The sequence below is a fragment of the Protopterus annectens genome, chromosome 2.part0, assembly GCF_019279795.1.
Source record: "Protopterus annectens isolate FY-2018-M chromosome 2.part0, PAN1.0, whole genome shotgun sequence".
In the NCBI taxonomy this organism is placed as follows: domain Eukaryota; kingdom Metazoa; phylum Chordata; order Ceratodontiformes; family Protopteridae; genus Protopterus; species Protopterus annectens.
In genome coordinates, this window is record NC_056728.1 from 203,520,039 (window position 1) to 203,540,083 (window position 20,045).

At 41.3% G+C, this 20,045-nt stretch overlaps 1 protein-coding gene across 1 annotated transcript in view; it reads left to right on the forward strand.

The window, feature by feature from the left end:
- FN1 (fibronectin 1) overlaps positions 1-20,045 on the forward strand; it is a gene marked incomplete in the record, with an annotated part of 4,425,379 nt that overhangs the window by 1,911,018 nt on the left and 2,494,316 nt on the right. The window contains 1 exon segment of the mRNA XM_044060668.1: positions 6,839-7,033. Within this exon segment, the coding sequence (XP_043916603.1) occupies positions 6,839-7,033 (195 nt within the window).

The window sequence follows — 20,045 nt, forward strand, 5'->3', positions numbered from 1 at the left end:
TGCAGGTGCCTGCCATAGGTGGGGCTGCCTCTGCAGGTGCCTGGCACAGTCAGATGGGGTGGCCACCACTGTAGGTGCCAGGCTCAGTCCTGGGGGGCTGCCACTGTAGGTGCCTGGCACAGTCTGTGGGGGCTGTCACTGCAGGTGCCTGACAGTCTGATGGGGCTGCCACTGCAGGTGCCTATCACAGAGGGGGGGGGGGTGCTGCCACTGCAGGTGCCTGTGGCACAAATTTCAGAACTTTGTCATGTAAGTCGACTTGTTGCAAGTAGAATATGCAGCCCGGCACAGGGCAGGATTTGCCATAGCAGCTCTGCTGGTATAAGTTTGTTCTTCTTAGGTCAGCTTTCTGGCTATGCCTTAGTAACTATCTGCCTTAGTACCTTTGTCAAGGATAATGACTAATGGTGCACCAGTGATGCATCATACAGGTGTTTGTACTCTAACTTTAGATGTTAGAATAAAAAGATCAGTACTGTAGGCTTCTGTCATCTGCACAATATAATTACATAATCAGCTCCTAAGCTTCATATGGCATGGAACTCTGAGTGCACCTTTGTTTTTGCTCTTCCAGTTGATGATTTTTACCTGATCTGGCTTAAATAAATTTATTTTGCTGGGCCAGACTGGCATGCTTGCTTATTCTCTCAAAAACCAAAAATAGTTAAGGTTGCTTTACTTTTTCTGCACTGTATATACGTTTTTGGATGGGGGTGCAAGCATTTTACTTTGTGCGTGAGTGATCAGTGGTGTGAAAGTAAGTTTAGGAATGTTGTTTCATACCCAGGTTCATAAATTAATCTGTTTCAGGTACCTTTGCAAGAGCCCTAGTGTGGAGAACTGGAGTAGGACGGAGTATCTAACTTCTACGTGAATAATTTTAGATAGTTTGGCTAGCTTTTAAAGTGACTGCTCTTGACTTTGTTGCTAACTTAGAAGTGAATGCGTTTAGTTATTAGGTTTGCCTTACATTGGGACTGCTCCTATCCTAGTCCTCACACCTTTTGCTTTCACTTATCATATTTCTGTATACGCAATAGCGTTCCGTGTTATGACTTGCTATTTACACCATCTACACCTCCTAAAGAGACTGGAAAGTGTTTCAATTGAATTGTTTATGTTAACGTGAATGCGTTCACTGCATTACTCTGGTGTGTGTGGTGATTTGCTGTAACACTAGGCTCTATATATTATTAGCTATACAGTTATTTATTTGAAATGTACTTTTCACCATTAATATGTACATCCTAAAGAGTTATATCAACTATGTGTAACGTTGCTTTGCTTACCAGTTGCATAACCTGTCTTTTATTGCATTTTGACTCTGAATTGTAACCCTGTATGTTAATATTGTACTCTAACATTATCTTTTTGTCCTTTCTCCCTCCTCTAACAGCTATCCCCTCCACGACCCTGTGTCTTTGCCTGGGTTGTATCCCTCTAATTTCACTATTAGGGTGTTCCCCACAGAATACCCTTGGACTCGGTCAGGACATTGTCTTCTTCTACCACCCTCTACCACCAGAAAAAAGAGAGTATGTCTACCTAGTCATGCTATATTATGTTTTAACTAAGTGTTCCTGCTAAACTTTCAGACTGCCACTAGCTAAGCAGCCAGCAGCTACCCCTCCTTACTCCTTCATTTCCCCTCAGTCTCCTCGGATGGCCACATAGGCTATCCTCCCTCCCCCTTCTAGTACAGCTCCACGCCTGGTAGCTCCCTTGTTTGCTTACTGCACTACTACTTTGTCCACTAGATGTTATACTTTTCTCATCCCTATTTGGGATATTAGTACTGACTTCTGCCTTACACTTTTATTCTCCCCTCCTTATACTAATCCTTTTCCTCCTTTACCTCTCTGTCTCATCCTCTCCCCCGAGGATACTTTTTCTTGCCTTGATTCCCCCTTCCTTCCCTGATACTTTTTCCACTCTCCTCTGGTCTACTTTGTGTGCCCCGCTCCGCTCCCACCCTACCCCCATATCCCACCCACCCCAGGGTCCTACATTTATATTTCTACAAGCCACACCTCCTACTACTGCTATCCTATCCAATTCACAGTCTCACAGATTGTGTAACTTCCTTCACTTAGTCACACCTACATACCACTTTAACCAACCCACCACTATCTCACTAAAGTCCTATACCATTACAGCCCCTTCCACTCTATCCCCTACTCCCACCACACACCCCTCTACAACATATCAGGAAACCCTACTTCACATACAACTATCTTATCATGTCTACAACTATCCTCCACTCACAACTTAAACTACCTATCACTTTCTTACTATTATTCCTTCTCATTACTACCTACTTCTTAACCTCCTATGAACACTCCTTAACTATTTCTCTCACTTCCCTCAAAACATACTAGTACACCTACAACATACCTACCTTCATCCTATTTACCTACCTCATCACAAACCATATATCTACTTCCCAAATACCATACACTATTTCATTGTAAACTACTAAAAACTAAATCAAAGAAAGTATTTGACACATCTCTAAAACACATATCCAAAAACTATGGTCTACTACTCCATCTACTTCAGGACGGTGACATACACCCCAATCCAGGCCCTCAACCTACAACTACTGAAACACACAGTCACCATGTAAAAGCTCTCCTTCCTCCATCAACTACAACTACAAACATACTATCCTTGGCCCACCTAAATGTACACAGTATCTGTAATAAAGTTAGTCAAATACACGCCCTACTAGAAGTACACAACTTTGACATTCTATGCTTATCAGAAACCTGGCTAAAACCATCTATTAAAGATATTGAAATTACCCCACCTGGATATAACATTGTTAGACTTAATCGCACCTCCAAGAAAGGAGGTGGAGTAGCTATCCTATATAAATCTAACCTGATGCTTACTCTTCTTGACCTTGCTCTTACCCAAAACAATAATGTCGAAATAATCTGCTCTAGAGTTCAAATTAATACTACTAAATCAATAAACATCATTTGTGCTTATCTGCCTCCAGGAAATAATATCCCCACATTAGAACAACTTCTTGAACAACTCTCAAATTACCTCCCCCAAGAAACACTACTTCTTGGAGACTTTAACATTGACTGGAAATCTTGTAACAATGCTAACCCTACTTCCCATTTAAACCTTATTGGTTTCAAACAACTAATTGATAGTGCCACTAGAATAAATAAAACAAGCAAAAAAGAAACCACCTTAGACTGGGTTCTTACAAACTCCCCCTCACAAAGCTACAAAACTGGCATCCTTCCTGATGACCTTAGCGATCACTCCCTCACATATGTCATTAGAGCTAAAACTCATCAAAACTTACCTACCTCACATAGAACACTATATTCAAAGAAACAATTTAATCCCCAAAGATTTCAATCAGAACTCTCACAATACAATTGGACCCCTCTAAAGCACCTCTCTCTCAACAAAGCCATAGAATATTTCTACTCAGCATTCCTTACAATCCTAAACCACCATGCCCCAAGTCGTACCATTAGAATAAAGACCAGAACAGCACCCTGGCTTACCTCTAATACTAAACAAAAGATCAGGCTTAAAAATAAATCTTGGAAGAAATGGCGCTCCTCTAGAAACCCAACAGACTATCAAACCTTTAGAGAGCTGAGAAACAAAACCAAAAATGCTATTATTTCAGACAAAAGAACTACTATGTAGAACTTCAGCAATCCACAAAAAGAACCAAAAAGGTTCTGGTCTACTATCAATCATCTACTTACCCCAGGTAAAATAGTAACACCTAACCCACAGAATCTAGACCCTGATAATCCCTCTTTAATAGCCAATAACTTCAATAGCTTCTTTACTACTTCCATACAAACACTAGCAAGCCATTTATGCCCTGATGCTTCCCAACTGATCTTAAGTAACACCAACAACGTCATTCCTTCCCTTCAACTTCAACCCATACCCACCTCCTACATACAATCTCTCTTACAAAAACTTAAACCCACTACCCCCTCAGCAGATAAGCTTCCTGCTGAATTCCTTCAGGTAGCAGCAAAATCTATAGCCTACCCTGTTTCGATCCTAATAAACAGATCCATAAAAGAAAGTGATTTTCCAGCAATCTGGAAGATATCACACATCATACCCTTACATAAAGGAGGCAAATCCACTGACCTCTCTAACTACCGCCGAATAGCACTATTATCTCCACTAGCTAAAATCATGGAAAAATGTATACACAAACAACTACTTAACCATCTCCTTCAAAATAACCTACTAGCAAACACTCAACATAGATTTAGACCCTCACATAGTACGACCACTGCACTACTTTCCTTTACTAACACAATAAACTGTAACCGTAACAATAACAAACTAACTGCTTCTCTTTTCCTAGACCTGTCAAAAGCCTTCGACATGGTCAACCATAAACTTCTCCTACACATACTAAACTCACTTGCCTTGGATTTTTCCTCCTTAACGTGGTTCTCATCCTACCTTGAAAACCGACAACAAGCAGTACTCTGGAAAAATTCTCTATCTACTCTACTACCTATCTCCTTAGGAGTACCTCAAGGATCAATATTAGGCCCACTCTTATTCTCTATCTTTATTAATGATCTTCAATCATCTATCCATAACACTACCTGCATACAATATGCAGATGATTCTACCATCATCTGTACAGCTCCCACCCAATCTGAACTCCAGTCACTCACACAATCTACCTTTTCAACCGTTGAACAATGGTTCTCAAAAAGATGTCTCCTCAACTCCAAGAAAACAAAACTATTACTATTCTCACCTACCCACAAATCTCCTCAACTAAATTTTACTATTACTGCAGCTGACAATTCTCTTATCTCCCCAGACTCTACTACCAAACTGCTTGGTGTTACTATTGATAATAATCTTAACTATGATTGTCATATCAATAACACTATAAAAGCAGTAAATAAAAAGATAGGTTCACTGTACAGAATAAAACCCTTCCTTACTCCAGAAGCACGGACCACCTTAGCTCAATCACATCTTATCTCCACCCTACTGTATGCTTCCTCTATTTACACCAATCTCTCTAAAGGTAACCTGAAAAAACTAACTACATCCTATCATAATATAGCCCGTTTTGCCACAGCATCCCAGTACAGAACTCACCACTGTAATAACTTAAAACAATTACAATGGTTAGAACTACCTAACAAGCTTATCTATCAACAACTCTTAATTACACATAACATTCTTTATCAACCAACAAAAACACCAGCTCTCAGTAACCTCCTTACTCCCTACAAAAACTTGAAACAGTTGCAATCTGCCGAAAAGATACAAGTCACCACAACTAGAATTACAAATTCAGCAGGTAACTGTCTATTTTCAAACTCCATAGGGAAAATATGGAATAACCTCCCCGCACACATTACCTCACTAGACTCCTTTCAACTTTTCAAAAAACAACTTCTATTACATCTTAACAACTTCTGGCTCTGCTCCTGTACCAATCCAGACTAAATGACTTCTTCGCTCTTCAGCCATACCTCCCTATGTAAAAATCACTATCTTTCCCTGCTATTTCAAATGACTAAATTACTGTACTGTTCTAAAAAAAAAAAAAATATGAATATATAGCTTGGGCTATTTGTTTTTTACCTGTTTTTTTTTCTCTGTATTTTCTACTACACTAAAATGTATGCATTGTTGCTTAAATGTTTAACCTTGTTTTAATTGTGGAGCTTTTATCCCCGGGCCTCCACTGAAAATGGAAATTATCCAGCTGGACTAGTCCGGTCAACAAATGTAAAATAAATAAAATAAATAATTCTACCTGGTTGATATTTGAGGTTAAAATTTTAAGACTACTTTGCCTGCATTTGTTTTCAGAGGTTTATAATAATTTTTTTGATTTAAGCCTTATAGTCTGATAGGGAGGATTTTCTATTAAAAAAAATGTATAGGAAAATCTGGAAAAAGTTTTCCTGGTGTCCGTACCAGAATTGTGTATTTCTGATGTACTCTTTTCTGAAAGGAGCATCTGCCATGCTCACAGATTACACTTCTGTTTTTGCTGAATGGGGCAAATAGTATTAATTTTGTGCCACCCATATGAAATCTGCCAGTATATTCTTGCAGTGACTTCAGCTGCATATTTTTGGGGCTATAATTTCAGTTTAGAAATGTTAACACTTGTCTGTGGTTAGTGCATCATATTCCAGTTAGTAAAACAAAGTGTAGCCTGTTTCGCTTGTCCTTCCTATTAAATCAGAGAGACTATCATGGAAGTTGTTATGAACTCCCAGTGTTAGCCCTGTTCACAGGGAACTGTCTTCTATATTGCTTGTGATGTTGACCATAATTCATTACTCGAGCAGACATGGAGGACTTCATTTGTGTCACAGTAACCTTAATTTACTATCAGTGTAGAAAGCTGTCTACTGCATATGTGGCCTTAAGCAGACAAACCGGCTGAAATGCTTGTGTAGGTAGATTTTAATAGTAAGTTGCCAGATGAGTCAGCTCTTGTTTTCTACTGTAAACTTCAGTTTAAAGCGTTTGTGGTTCAATTTGAAGTATGTTGAGCCATACCACTGTCAGTGTACAACTTCCAGGAGCTTGACTAGGCATGCTTTGGAACTTCACTTTTCACCATTACACCTTTAAGTTAAGGATAGTGTCATAAGCTCCTTAAAGCTGTATAATACTCCTCCTTGGAAACAGGTTACCCAAGATTCGTGCTGCTTCACAACAGGTGAGTGAGTACAGGACTGCAGTAAACATATTTGCATTTTTACTAATGTTCTAAACCCAGAAACAGAAATTATATTTGTTTTCTTATTTTTAGCAGTAATGGTTCTCTCTCTTAAATCAGGGTATCGTGTTGAATATGGTCCTTCTGCAGAAGGCAGTCGCACAGAACTAAGTTTGCCTGACTCCTCATCATCAGTGACTCTTAGTGACCTGAAACCTGGAGTGCTGTACAACATTAGTGTTTATGCTATTAAACAAAGTCTTGAAAGCACCCCCATCTTCATACAGCACAGAACCTCTGGTACCCCTGAAGCAGGTAAGCTGCTGTTGTGAATTACCGTAGGGCTCTTCTGTTTTATTGACTGCCATAAGTAAATGTAGGAAAAATCCACTTGGTTCAGAATGGCTTCCTTTGATAGGTATTAAGCATTTTTACTTCTGTTTGTGATGTTTCTACAGAGACAAATATCTTTCAAGAATGCAGTTTGACATGGACAAGATACTGAAGTATACAAGAGTTGTACATTTTTAAATGCTTGTTATATGATTTAACTGTATTAATAGGAGTCCTTAGTCTTTGTTATACTTTACAGCATCCAGTCATGGGTTTAGACTGTCAAGTGCCAATATTTTTTCTTGTATTTGTTTTTTTAATTACACCAAGGCATTTTAACTTTATAGCCTTTAAAGTATTACAGAAGTAATTCCATCAAAGAAACTATAAAATCTGCATAAATTGGTAACCCAGAGGTGATATTCCACATTACTCAAAAGTGTACTTAGAATGGGGCAAAGGGGGAAGCCTCCTAAGGTGCACTTTTTGGCTCCATGTGTAAAAGCAAGAGCAGGCATTGCAGTAGGCCATTAGGGCCTGGCTCTATTCCTTGAGAGAAGGAGGGTGTACCGGATTATAAAAGACTTTATTTCTTTTTTTAAATACTCTAGAAGGTAGAATTGAGGGCTACCAGGTTGGGGAGCAGCACCAGGCTCTAAATGAGCCAGCTACAGCTCTTGTGGTACTTAATAGATTGCATTATTGCTTCCATCCATCTTCTTCATGGTGACAGACCATGGCTTGCTAATGTGCAGCTTTAGTGCTAGACTTGGCACTAGCATTTGCTTCAGTGTAACCAGTGTCAGGTCCATTGCTTACTGGTAATCAGTCAACATTAAGTGAGACTGCCATAAGGAGCCAGATGCTTGCATTTTTATAATAGTTTTCTTTTAAAGGGTGGTATAAAGTAAAAAGCAACAAAACTTTGATCACAGATTTAATCATACACACTGCCTATGGTTTTTTTGTATCATTTGTGGAGGTGTGGGAGGCTGGGGATTGAAAATGTGCAGCAAATGCTGTTTTTGCTCCTGCAAGAAAGAAAAGTGTATCCCAGATGTACTCAATGGAAGCTGGGGAGAATCAGACTAGATAAAAGCAAGGGATCCTTTCAGTTAAACTTCAGATAAGCCACATTTTTTATTTGGTTACAATTAAAATGTGGTGCATTATGGAAAGCCATTAAAAACATTGTGAACATTATTTTTGTTCAGTGTTTGAGGTGTACATAGTTTTTTTTGGGGGGGTGGCTACGGGAGGTAGCATGCGTGAAAGCAGCAAGACATCATATTGGCTTGTCAGTATGTGTGTATGGGTCTACTTTGTTTCATAGAAAGCTCATTTCACTGAATTTGAATTCACCCTGACCAAATCACTGAAAGCTCAAATTACTGAAAACTCATTTCATCAAATCGCATTTCACGGAAGTGAAGTATTGGCACTGTGTAGAGTATTGTAAGGCAAGTAAAAGGTATATGCCCTTTTCCCCACTGTAGTGCGATCCTGGCATTTGTATATGTAGTTAAGGGGAGGTGTAGGGGGGCACAGCCCCCCACTTGAGTTTGGTATGTTTTTTGGCATATATTGTCTTCTGGAAAGAGTTACTCATTGGTACTTTAAGTATGCATGTCTGTGGCTTAAAATGTATTGTTTTGAAGCTTTTGGTAAAATGTAATATAAAACCAAGCTAGTTGGGGGACTATGCCCCCCACACCCCCCAATGTGGGGAAGCTGTGCCAGCCACACCACCCCTAACTATATATACAAACTCCAGGATTGCACTACAATGGGCAAAAGGGCATATACTGTGAAATGAGATTCGGTGAAATGAGTTTTCAGTAATTTGAGCTTTCAGTGATTTGGTCAGGATGAATTCAATTTCAGTGAAATGAACTTTCAATGAAAGTAGACCTGTGTACATGTGTGTAAATTTACAAAATTGTGTTTATACAAATGTACATGTCTTTATATGCACACACACAAATACTTATATACACAAGTGTGTATGGGATACCTGAAAGATCAAAAGGCAATATCTGAAAATTTTGCAGGGGGTAACGCCCTTTACTAACATGGATGGTATCTTCACTTCTACACACCCCCTGCTACTTAAGTTAAACAAATCTGAGATTTCTGCAACAGTAGACAGGGCCTATTTCCAATCCCTTCTGTATCCAAGTTTCGCACAAGATATTGCCAGCAGACTGCTATCATTTGATTGTTCTGTTGCTTTTGCCAGCATGAAAGCATTCACTATTTCGAATGTTTGACTGGTTAGTCTTTCAATATATGATGCATTTGATAAAAGTGGAAATGCGTTCTGTTTCCACAATTTTTCAGTTGAGCTGAGTGAAACTTTGTACTGGTTGTACCAAGTCAGAGTGGTTATTTTGTGTGGGGTGAGGAGGAAGTATGCATGTGTGTAAAAGCTATTTATCAGATGGCTTATCTGTACCATGATAAATCTGTGCAGGAGATGCTGAGGAAGGAGTTGTACGAAATGTTACCTTTCAGCAGGGGAAAATTTTAACAGTAAAAGTTTGTATACTGAAGATGGGCCATTGGCCATTACAGGGGTCAGTTTTCTGTAGTATGAGCAATTATCTGTTGGAATAAACTGACAGTCTAATTCCCAAAGCTTTTGTGGATTTTCCCACTGAGATGGAGTCTCCCCTTAGTTCAAGACATCATTCTGCTACATAACTTGTAAGAGTAGCTCACATTTTTCAGATTGATTTGCAAGAGTTGATCTGTTCAGTCTCTCATGTGGCTTTCAGATAAATACCCAGTTAGGGGAATTTTTTCTACTAAATCTTTGGATATGGTTAACTGGATTATGTAGGAAGTTTTCAGATTGATATAGGTAATGACTGAAATTATGGCTCAACACTCGAGATCCGCACTGTCCCTAGAAAGTGAAGTTTAATTGTAGAAGGCAGATTCCACCTAAAGCTTTCGATGTACTGTGTCCTTAGCTTTGGAGATGAGCAGCAGGCTCTCTTCTTTGAGACTGTGCATCCAAAACTCCCATTGAGTAAATGCTTCAAGTTAGAGCAGCTAACAAATTAAATAATTTGCATATGTAGAACATTAGTCTTTTTTTTTTTTTTTACTTCAAAGATTGACGGTGGTCATTTGTGGTGTGCTTTTGCTCTGTGTGACCCCATCTCTTGTGCAGTTGTTGTTCGATCCCACCTTGTCCTTCTGCAGCTTCTGCTAGATCCCATTTTGCCATGACCTCTTTGAGGGCAGACAGGACTAAATATTTCACTGCTGTGCAGACTTCAAGCAGAGAGTAAAAGATTTGTACGCCCAACATTGGTTTCCAATCTAATGGATGTCTCAATGTTTCCATGTTTTCCCCCAAGTTACAGGAGTCTAGATATCCCTTTCATGTTAGAAATGCAGACAACTTACGTTTGAAAAGATACTGGAGACTCCTCCCCTTAGTGGAGGGAATTTTTTATTTGAACAGTGGTTAGTACCTGAAGACGGGCAGTGACCTTTCCTGCCCTAGCTGTCTGATTACCCAATATTTGCAGAATGTGGCAGCATATTAGTTACCTAGATGTCTCTATAATTGAATTCAAAGGCACTTCTCCCTCCTAAGTGAAGGACATGGTACCCATTCCAAATTTCTTGGGTTATAAACTGGTTGGTTCATAGGTTTGTTCATAGTTAGTACCAGGCTACCTGCCTTCTCAGGCCATTTTAAGCCTAGCCAGTTACCCCATGTGAGAATCAAATCCTGCACCTTGTGTCTGTAAGGTAAACACCTTAACTTTAGATGGTGTTTCTCCAGGTTTACCTTCATAAACTTAAATATGAGCGACTCGAAACCACAAAAGTAAAAACGTAGACAGTCCATGTTCGAAAAATAGCAAATCGAAAAGCGTATTCGCTGTTTTTTGAACATGAACGTCAAACAAAAAAAGTGTAAAGCAGGGGGGCAAGTCCCCCTGCACCTGCGCCCCCTACTTTATTATTCTAACTCCGAGATCGCACTACAATGAGGAAAGGAACCATTTCCCGATCCCCACTATAGTCCAATCCGCCCCAGAATGTCGAATGTGCAATGAGTGAATCTCACTGTGCATTCACTCATTGCACATTCAAACCTTTTTCTATTCGTAATTTGCAAACTTTGCAGACTGCCTTTTGGAAAAGCGCTGTCCACCCTTGTACAATACGCACATTTAAAGGTAAACTGATTCTCCTTCACAGTTTTGAGGGATACTGCTTCAATCAAAATTTTAAATCTGAGTAGAGAAAGCTCTTCATATGGTGCTCCAAAAAGTAGCTTCCACATATTTTTAGGCTTTTGTGGGTGCTTTTGCAGTAATGTCTTTGGAGCCAAAATCCTAGACACAGGCTGTGAAGAAGCTAGGCAGATTCGCAGTTCAAGGTGTTTTAAATACCTACCACTCTGTAGCAACCAGCAACATCAGATGTGTGTGCTGAGCCCTGCTGCAGTTGGTTGAAGATACTAGGAATTCTAAGCTGGTTCCTAGTCGAGTACACTTTTCAACAATGAAAGATTTGTGGTTTGTTTTTTGAAAGTTTTACATTTTTACATTGTCATTCAGTGCTAGCAGTAGCTATGTGTATGCTGTCCAATGTCAGTGTAGTATCTTCTAGCAGGACAAGGGGAAAGCTGCAGAGGTTAGATAAAGCGATGTTGGAAAAATTAATCAGATTGGACCCACAGTGTAGCTGAAGTGGGGGACCATAAGTTATGTTTGTGATGATGCTGTTTTTAGCTGGGTGCCAAGTAGGCAAAGTAATCAAAAGGCATGTTTGGTTACCATTACAGCTTGCATGAGGGGAATGCTAAAGGGTTGTGTTTTTTCAAATTTCAGATTTCCTTTGAATAAAGATCCATTTTTCTTTCCCAAGGTATTTTAAGAAAATTCCAGAAAATTACATGAGCAGTTGTTTCAGACAGCTTTCCCAAAGTAAGACGGAAATACTGTCAAGCAGCAAACCTTTTGTAAATAATTTGTCATTCAGGCAGGTGAGGTTAAAAAGTAAAAAACAAAAGAAGCCAAACTTGTTTAATTACTTGGCACCAAAGCAGCAAGCCTGAGGAGGTGAAGTCATGAAGAAACTTGCCTGGGGAGGTGGCAGAGTCTGAGGGGAAGATAACGAGTTAGAGGTAAATTCCCTGACTAGCACTGGATTGTACACCTTTCTGTCCCATTTCCTCTCTCCTCCCTCATGTCTTGTGTTGAAAAAGGATTTCCCCACTTAAGACAGGATTATTTCAGTTTGAGTATTGTCAGATGGATGAGATTCCAATAACCTGTGAGATTAAGGCTGCAAATGTTAGGACCACCAGTAAGCAGCACTCCTCCATCCCATAATGTACCATGTAGACATTGCTTCATAGCTCTCAACTGTCCAGATTTTGCAGAATGTCCATATTTTTTTTACTCATTTTTGGTCTGTTCTACATGAAATTTGTGGTTTTCTGGAAACTCTGTGCGATTAGAGTATTGCAATCACTAAGTGATGTACATTTGAGTTTTTAACTTCAAATCCTTCAGAAAATGTATGTTGAAACAAATTTTGTTACTCCAGCAACTTTTTAAGCTTGTATGAGTAATTTCCAGGCTTGATAGTTGTTACTGAAGCACCTACCAAGAGGAGAAAACGCTGAGAGAAGAAAGGAGCCACTTTTGAGATTTTAAGTATTTTCTTCTGATTTATTTCTTAGAAAAACTGCATTGCCGCCTACTTTTCAGCGTTTTCTTGATTGCAAAAGTTGATATTTGTGTTGGAAACAGTATTTAGAACATACCTAGAGCCTGTTTATTGCATTTTTTCTGTTGCACTTAATTTAAAATAGTTTTTTCTTACAATTGCATTTTACCTGCCTCTGACCTAGCACACACATGTTGGGGGTCATTTATTGCACTGTTCTGACTAGTTTGCTACTTGTGCGTCTCTGCTATCCTTAAACAAAAACAAAAAATCTTGCTATTTTCCCACTTTCTATTTTTTTAAAAAAAGTTCAGTTACAGAGTTGCTGTTCTGAACTGTTTGTAAGTTTCTTGGAGGCCAGTGCTTACTTGGGCTAAAGGGGGGGGGGGTCTCTGTTCACCAGTGGCAGTGGTTAACACTGAGCAAGCCTGCCTGTTCCTGTAGGAGTGGTTATTGCCTAGAAACTGTAGTTTTATTGGCCATTTTGGGTCAATTCTAAACTCCTTGATCTCTCTCTTAAAACCCTGCAGCTCTCTTTTTTGCGCGGTCTTGCACACACAGCAGCGTCGGGCAGCTGGGGTATACTATTCCTGGCACTGCAAAGTCTGCGCTGCAAATTTTCCCTTAGAACTAGGCAAGTTAACTCAAGTGCTTCAGATCAACTTCTCTTATTGCAGCACTTGCATAACCCAAATCAGCACTTGTCCAAATCTCCTGGACAGCGCTATTATAATACAGCATAAGACCCTCGATTGTGCGCAAGACAAGTAAAGTTTACTTTTCCAAGCATGTCCAGAGGTCAGCTTCAGGTGTATTCTCCAGTTCATCTGGTGGAATTGGGCATCCTGAGGCAATGTCACAACTGCCTCGTGTATATAGAGAACCCTCTCCTCATACCTCTAGACACAAACATTTGTGAGAGATGCAAATACACAGCCAGACTGGAGGCTAAGTGCTCTCAACCCATGACTGTATCAGACAGTGAAGAGGATAAGGGACACACTTGCATCACACCACCTGTCACACATGAATCTACAAAACAAGCACCGGCAAAACATACGCGTAAATACACAAAAACATATTCGGAGGCACTAGGTACCAATCTGAAAAAGAAACAGTGCCCTCCAAAGCAGATAAGCAAGCAACCTGCACCTCCAAACACAAGCCAGAAAACACACAATTCACCTCAGCAGTGTGTCTCACGACAGCCCCTAAGGCAAAACACCATACGCAACACGCTAGTAAAAGGAGACACTAGTAAGGCACACAGATGTTCCACTCACCAGGCTGAACAAAGAGAAGGTTACTGTCAGTTGTCTGGCGGGTGCTAGGATCCACCACATAACACAGGCACTTGGGTCACTCCAGAACAAGTACAAGTATGACGCTGTCATTGTACATGTTGGTGTGAATGATCCAAGACGTACCTCCCTAGACTACATGAAAAGAGACATTGAGGAGCTCTCTGATCATGTAGCCCAAGCTGGTATGACCCTGACCTACTACCTTCACCTGGAATAATACCACAATACAAAGACAAAATGATCAATTTCAACAATTGGCTAAGGTTCTGGTGTCATTCTAAGGGGATCCAGTGTCTGTCTGCCTGGGATGACATGATAGACCAGCCTCGCTGTTTTGCCAGAGATGGTTTGCACCTGTCCCCTAGGCTTTAGAATACTGGCCAAGGCTCTTGCCGTCCCCATAGTGCCTTTTTTAGGTAAGGCTCAAAGGACAAACCAACCACTGTAACCAGCACAGGTAACCAAAAACTAAGGGTAATGCTACTCAACGCCAGAAGTCTCGACCTCAAAATGCACGCACTCGAGGCACTCCTCAGTATGGAGAAAATCGATGTTTGTGCAATGACTGAAACCTCGTTCAAGGCTCCAGAGAGCACCCCAGCACTACTAGGTTACAATTCAGATCATGCCTTCCGGCCTCAGTTACCGGATCACAGTACAAAGGGTGGAGGTGTATCCATATTCATCAAGGATACCCACATCTCCAGTTCAGTGGCGTAGCATGATACCCCAGAGGGATCATCCATGCATAGCTATCAGCAGGCAAAACCACATTTCAAGTCCGTAGCCTGTTATAGATCACCCACCATGTCCCAAGATGCTCACTCAGCATTCCTTGAGGCATTGGAAAATATAAAGGTCCTACCCAATACCATAATTTTGGGTGATTTCAGCTACCCTGATATAGACTGGGTGAACTACCAAAGTTCTAACTCGTAAAAAGCTTTCCAAAGCAAACTTCAAACTACTTGCATCCGAAGTGGATAGCTTCACTATTCCCTTACAGAAGGATAATGATATCCAGGATGCAGAATCCTACACCAAGGCACTTTATATACATCTTCAGGATTGCATGGACCGTGCTATCCCAAATAAAACCAAGACTCCTTCCTCAAGCAAGAAGAAACCAGTCTGTTGGACCCTGGCCATAAGCAAGCTATACAATAAAAGGAGGAGACTTATACAAAAAAGGCCAAATCTCAAGTAGAAAAATCTTCCCTGATCAGCTTTAGTAAGAAATTAAGGGCTCTCAAGTCTACTAAAGCCAATTTTGAAAAAGTTGCCAAGGATAACCATAAGGCCTTATATGGTTATGTCAAAAACCTAAATGGCAATGCTCAGGTCTGTTCTGAGCTAGTACGAAATGGAACAAAATCCACTGACCCCACTGACATTGCCAACATCTTGGCTGACAGGTTTAGTGCAAATTTCTCCTCCTACCACCTACAAGGGCCTATTACTATTCCAGGGGATTGTGTAACTCCCAATTATTACTGATGCATTGGTTAATAAGGCTCTATCTAAAGCTCAAAACTCTGCCTCCATGGGACCAGATGGTGTCCCGGGCTGTGTCATACGCAAGCTCCAAAATGAATTAACCCCGCATCTGAATACCCTGCTCATTCTCAGCCTCTCGACAGGATGTGCCCATAGAATGGTGCACAGCAACGGTGGTTCCACTGCACAAGGGTGTCCCCACAACTGACCCTGGGAACTACCGACCAATAAGCCTGACCAGTCTGATCTGTAAGCCAATGGAGCAAATCATTGTGCAACTCATAAATGGAGAGATTGGGAATCTCCAAACACTTGACCCCACACAGTTCGGCTTCATCATGGTCAGATCATGCCTCCTGAACCTGGTGGACGACTTTGAGACAGTTACTCATGCTATAGTTCAGGGAAAGGAGGTACACATGGCTTACCTTGACCTTGCTAAAGCATTTGACACCATTCCCCATTCGGGTATTATTGATAAACTCACCAACCTGGGCATAAACCCTTACATCACAAGATGGATCGCAAACTGGCTCTCAGACAGATCCCACAAAGTAAGAGTGGCGGGATCTATGTCTGAATCCAGACCAGTAATGAGCGGTGTGCCTCAGGGCTCTGTCCTGGGGCCCCTTCTGTTTGGCATATACTTCTCAGAAGTACAGGCAAGCACTGAAGGGCTGTGGCTGACCAAGTTTTCGGATGACTGCAAGCTGAGTGCTATAATAGTCTCAGGCCAACATGGATATCCTCCAGAAGGGCCTTAATGAGACTGATGCATGGTGTCAAAGCAAAGGTCTCAAGCTAAATGCTAAAAAATGCGTAGTAATCGCCTTTGGAAAAAACTGAGTATCCGTGAACTACCACATAGGAGGTAACCCCCTGAAATCTGCAGTAGTAATAAGGGATCTAGGGACCCAAGTTGCCAAGGTGGTTAGAAAATCCTTTTATGTGACCCATCTGATCACGAAAGGGTTTGCATCAAGATCTGAGGATGTAGTGGTGCCCCTCTACTCTTCACTCATAAGACCCATTATTGAGTACAATGCACCAATTGGAATGTACCTGGCTAGGCATCTCCAGCAGCTGGAGAGCCCACAGAGGTACCTCACTAAGAGGATTACTGGCCTCAAGCAGTTGCCCTATGCAACACGATTGAAAAAACTAAAGCTTTTCTCTGTTGCATACCGCCTTCTCAGAGCCGATCTCCTGTCTAACATAAAGAGCCATGTCCAACCCAGAACTGTTGAACATGCTCCATCTTAGCAAAACCAAATGCACTCGAACTACATGCTCTAGGGCAGGCGTCTGCAACCTTCACTATCAAAAGAGCCATTTTGGGGCCCTCTCCCACCAAATAAAATACTTCAGGAGCCACAAAACCTATCTGACCCCTAAAATGAAGGTAATAGAGTATAAAGTTGAATAAATAGTTATACTAAATATAAAAGAACTAAGTTTGAGTAATATTTAAAATCTGTCCCTATTTTTCTTCCTTTGTTGGGATTTCTCAATCGCTGTATGTCTGTCATATCTCTTGACCTCTTAGAACAAGAAATCTGGACAAAGCCATAAATATTGGGGTGCAAAGGCACAAAAATAGGGACACTTTTTAAATATTGCTCTTACAAATTTAGAAAGTTGATAGAATAACAGAGTTTGCATTAGCATGAATTTTATGAAGGGTATGAAGTCTGAAACTCAAATGTCTATTTTTCTGACTTCAGCCCTCAATGATTTGCCAGAAAACCACAGTTTTATGAGAAAGACAAAAACTATGAGGCAAAAATCAGGACATTCTGTGAAAATCTGCACATTTGAGAAGTAACTGTGTGTGTATAAAATGCATGTTAACAAAAACCATGTTACTCTCGCAAATTTATAAGAGAAATATTTAAAGTCCGTCCCTATTTTTGTTCCTTTGTTCCCCTTTATTTCCCTTTATTTGTGGCTCTGTTCGGATTTCTTGTGGTAAGACTGAGAGATATGGAAACCTTTCAGAAGATGATGCTGCTGCCAGGGGATTGCTCAATCACTCTGTGTGTGGAATGCATGGCAACAGAAATCATGTTATTCTAGCAAGTTTATAAGAGCAATATTAAAGTCCATCTCTCAATCACTCTTGGTATATGTGTGTGTGTGTCTTGTGCAGTAGAGTGGCCATTATTTTTCAAAGTTACAGGGAACAACTGAAGAGGGATGGAAGAGCCACATGTGGCTCCAGAGCCACAGGTTGCAGCCCCCTGCTCTAGGGATATAAAACTCAGTCAACAATGAATAGAACATGCTGGAGGGATAGATACCCTTTGCAAAGACTTCCCTTGCTATGGAACAAGGTCCTGATCTACATAAGACCGAGCCCCTCACTATAACTTTTCAAGAGGATGGGAAATTCTGCCTCTTGACAGTAAGGGAGTCTTTCTTGCGTTTGGTAGACTGCAACCTCTGCAAGGACTTTACATTTGCTGCCCATTGGCATTGCTGGAAAAGACTCTGTTTACACCTGTAAGGGCAGTTTGGCTGTCCACACTTTAGCATCAGCATTTTTGTTTTTTTAACACAGTTATGTCCTTTCCCCCTGCTGTTGTCCTACAGCACTATTACCAAGGCTGAGAGGCAGCAGAAGGTGAACTTTGTGGCATCAGGGCACTTATGTCCTTATTTTTGAGGCTGAATGGTACATGAAAGGCAAGAGACTTATCTCCCATCATACCCTGGGGCTCACATCAGTACCCTGAGGGTGCTCTTGCAGGCAGGAAGTGAACCCTTGTCCACAGTTCTGCTGTGCCTTTCTGCCATCTGTCAAAATCAACCCATGCAGTGTCTGTCAACTTGTAATCTGTTGCAGGGCAGTATCAGTGGTTTTGAAATCTGTGCTGAGCTTGGACTAATGCAGTATCTTCTCTGCTACTGGCTGGACAAATTTTTTCCTGGCTTTTATTATTAGGCCCATTATCTTTGGCTGCTTAACTTGTCCACTGGCATCAAGGGCAGCAGGACCATAGTCCAGTCATGCACTTAATGCCACTAGTATTTGTTGCCTTGTTAAGGTCCCCTTGGTCCTGCATTTACTCCTGATTTGGGTGAAGAGGACAGATTTCTCATCCTCTAGATAAATTCAAATTGAGGATCATCATGGAGGTAATGCAGGAGATGTGAAGCCCCCCAGAGGAAGTCTCTGTGGGTGATTACTTTGGCTTCTGAGTTAAAGTTGGATGTCGTCCTATTCCTATGTTGCAGTTTTCTTGTGTGATTTCCTGCCCTCAGGCCACTCGTATGTCGGCTCCTATACAAAAGCTTCAGCTGTGTGAGACATAACACATAGGGTCATAAACCAGGGGCCTTAAATGTGACATCTGCATGCACAATCCTCAACTTTTCAGCTGCAGAGGACCATCACATAGTGTTCGCTCATTCACATCAAACGTCTCAAAAAAGCTAAGTAACCCATTGTTTTTTTTCTTATCTTGTTATTGCTTAAGCTTGGTTTGTTGCAATTTATAGTCTGTCCACAAAAAAGGATAAATGCCAATGCGGCTGCCACATACCCCATAGAGTCCCATGATCAGTGTGTTTTTTGCTTAGGCCATGACCATACTGCCTGGTCCATTTGCCAGTCATTTGTGCTGAAGACCCTCCGAAGCCATCTGACTGCACTTAACCTTTATTTAAAAAACCAGTGACTTAAGCGGTTAGCCCCAAGGATGATCCTGCCTCAGAGGCAGTCAGAACCTCCGCATAAGAAGGCTGTTTCCCAGATCCTCCTTCTGCCGCTCCATTACCGGACGCCCCACTAGCTGCTGATTTAGGAGCTGAAGGACGCCCACTGTATCAGTCTACTTCGACTACCTTTGTGGAAGCTATTGCTCGGCCAACGGCCAGTATATCCCCTGGAGCCAACTCAGACCCAGACTACTGTCTAGGTCGAGGCAGAACCAGAATCTGTAGAGCTTCTGACCAGGATCCTGCCTTCAGGCATGGTTCCGATCAGACCTGACTCCAGGAGTACCCAGTCTACCCCAGCAAAACAAAAAAAAAAGGCCTACCTAACTAGCAGTCCTTCACTTGTTCCCTGATGCAGGCCTTCATGGCCCTTAGTCCTTCAGCCTCACCCTCCACTGCTCTACCTTTGCTCAGCCCTAGGCATGATTCAGCCCCCCCCCCCCCCCCCGACATCTCAGGTTAGGGAAGGGAGAGCATGATGCATCCTTTTCCTCCTCTGAGGACTCCATATCTTAAACCTCCCAAATTGCTTCACCCCACAAGTATTCTCCTGATGAAGAATCTATAGAGGGAGATTTAACCCCCTGAGTATCACATTTAGTGAGACTGTCACCAAAATGAAAATTACTTCAAATGGGATACCTCAAATGTATGATACCCAAAAGAGGTATTTTGAGCTTCAAGTTGAATCCCCTCCCCTTCTGCCGCCCCCCTGTCTTGCCTGTATACCTAGATGCCTTTACTCTGCAGCTAAGACTCCTGATTTACAG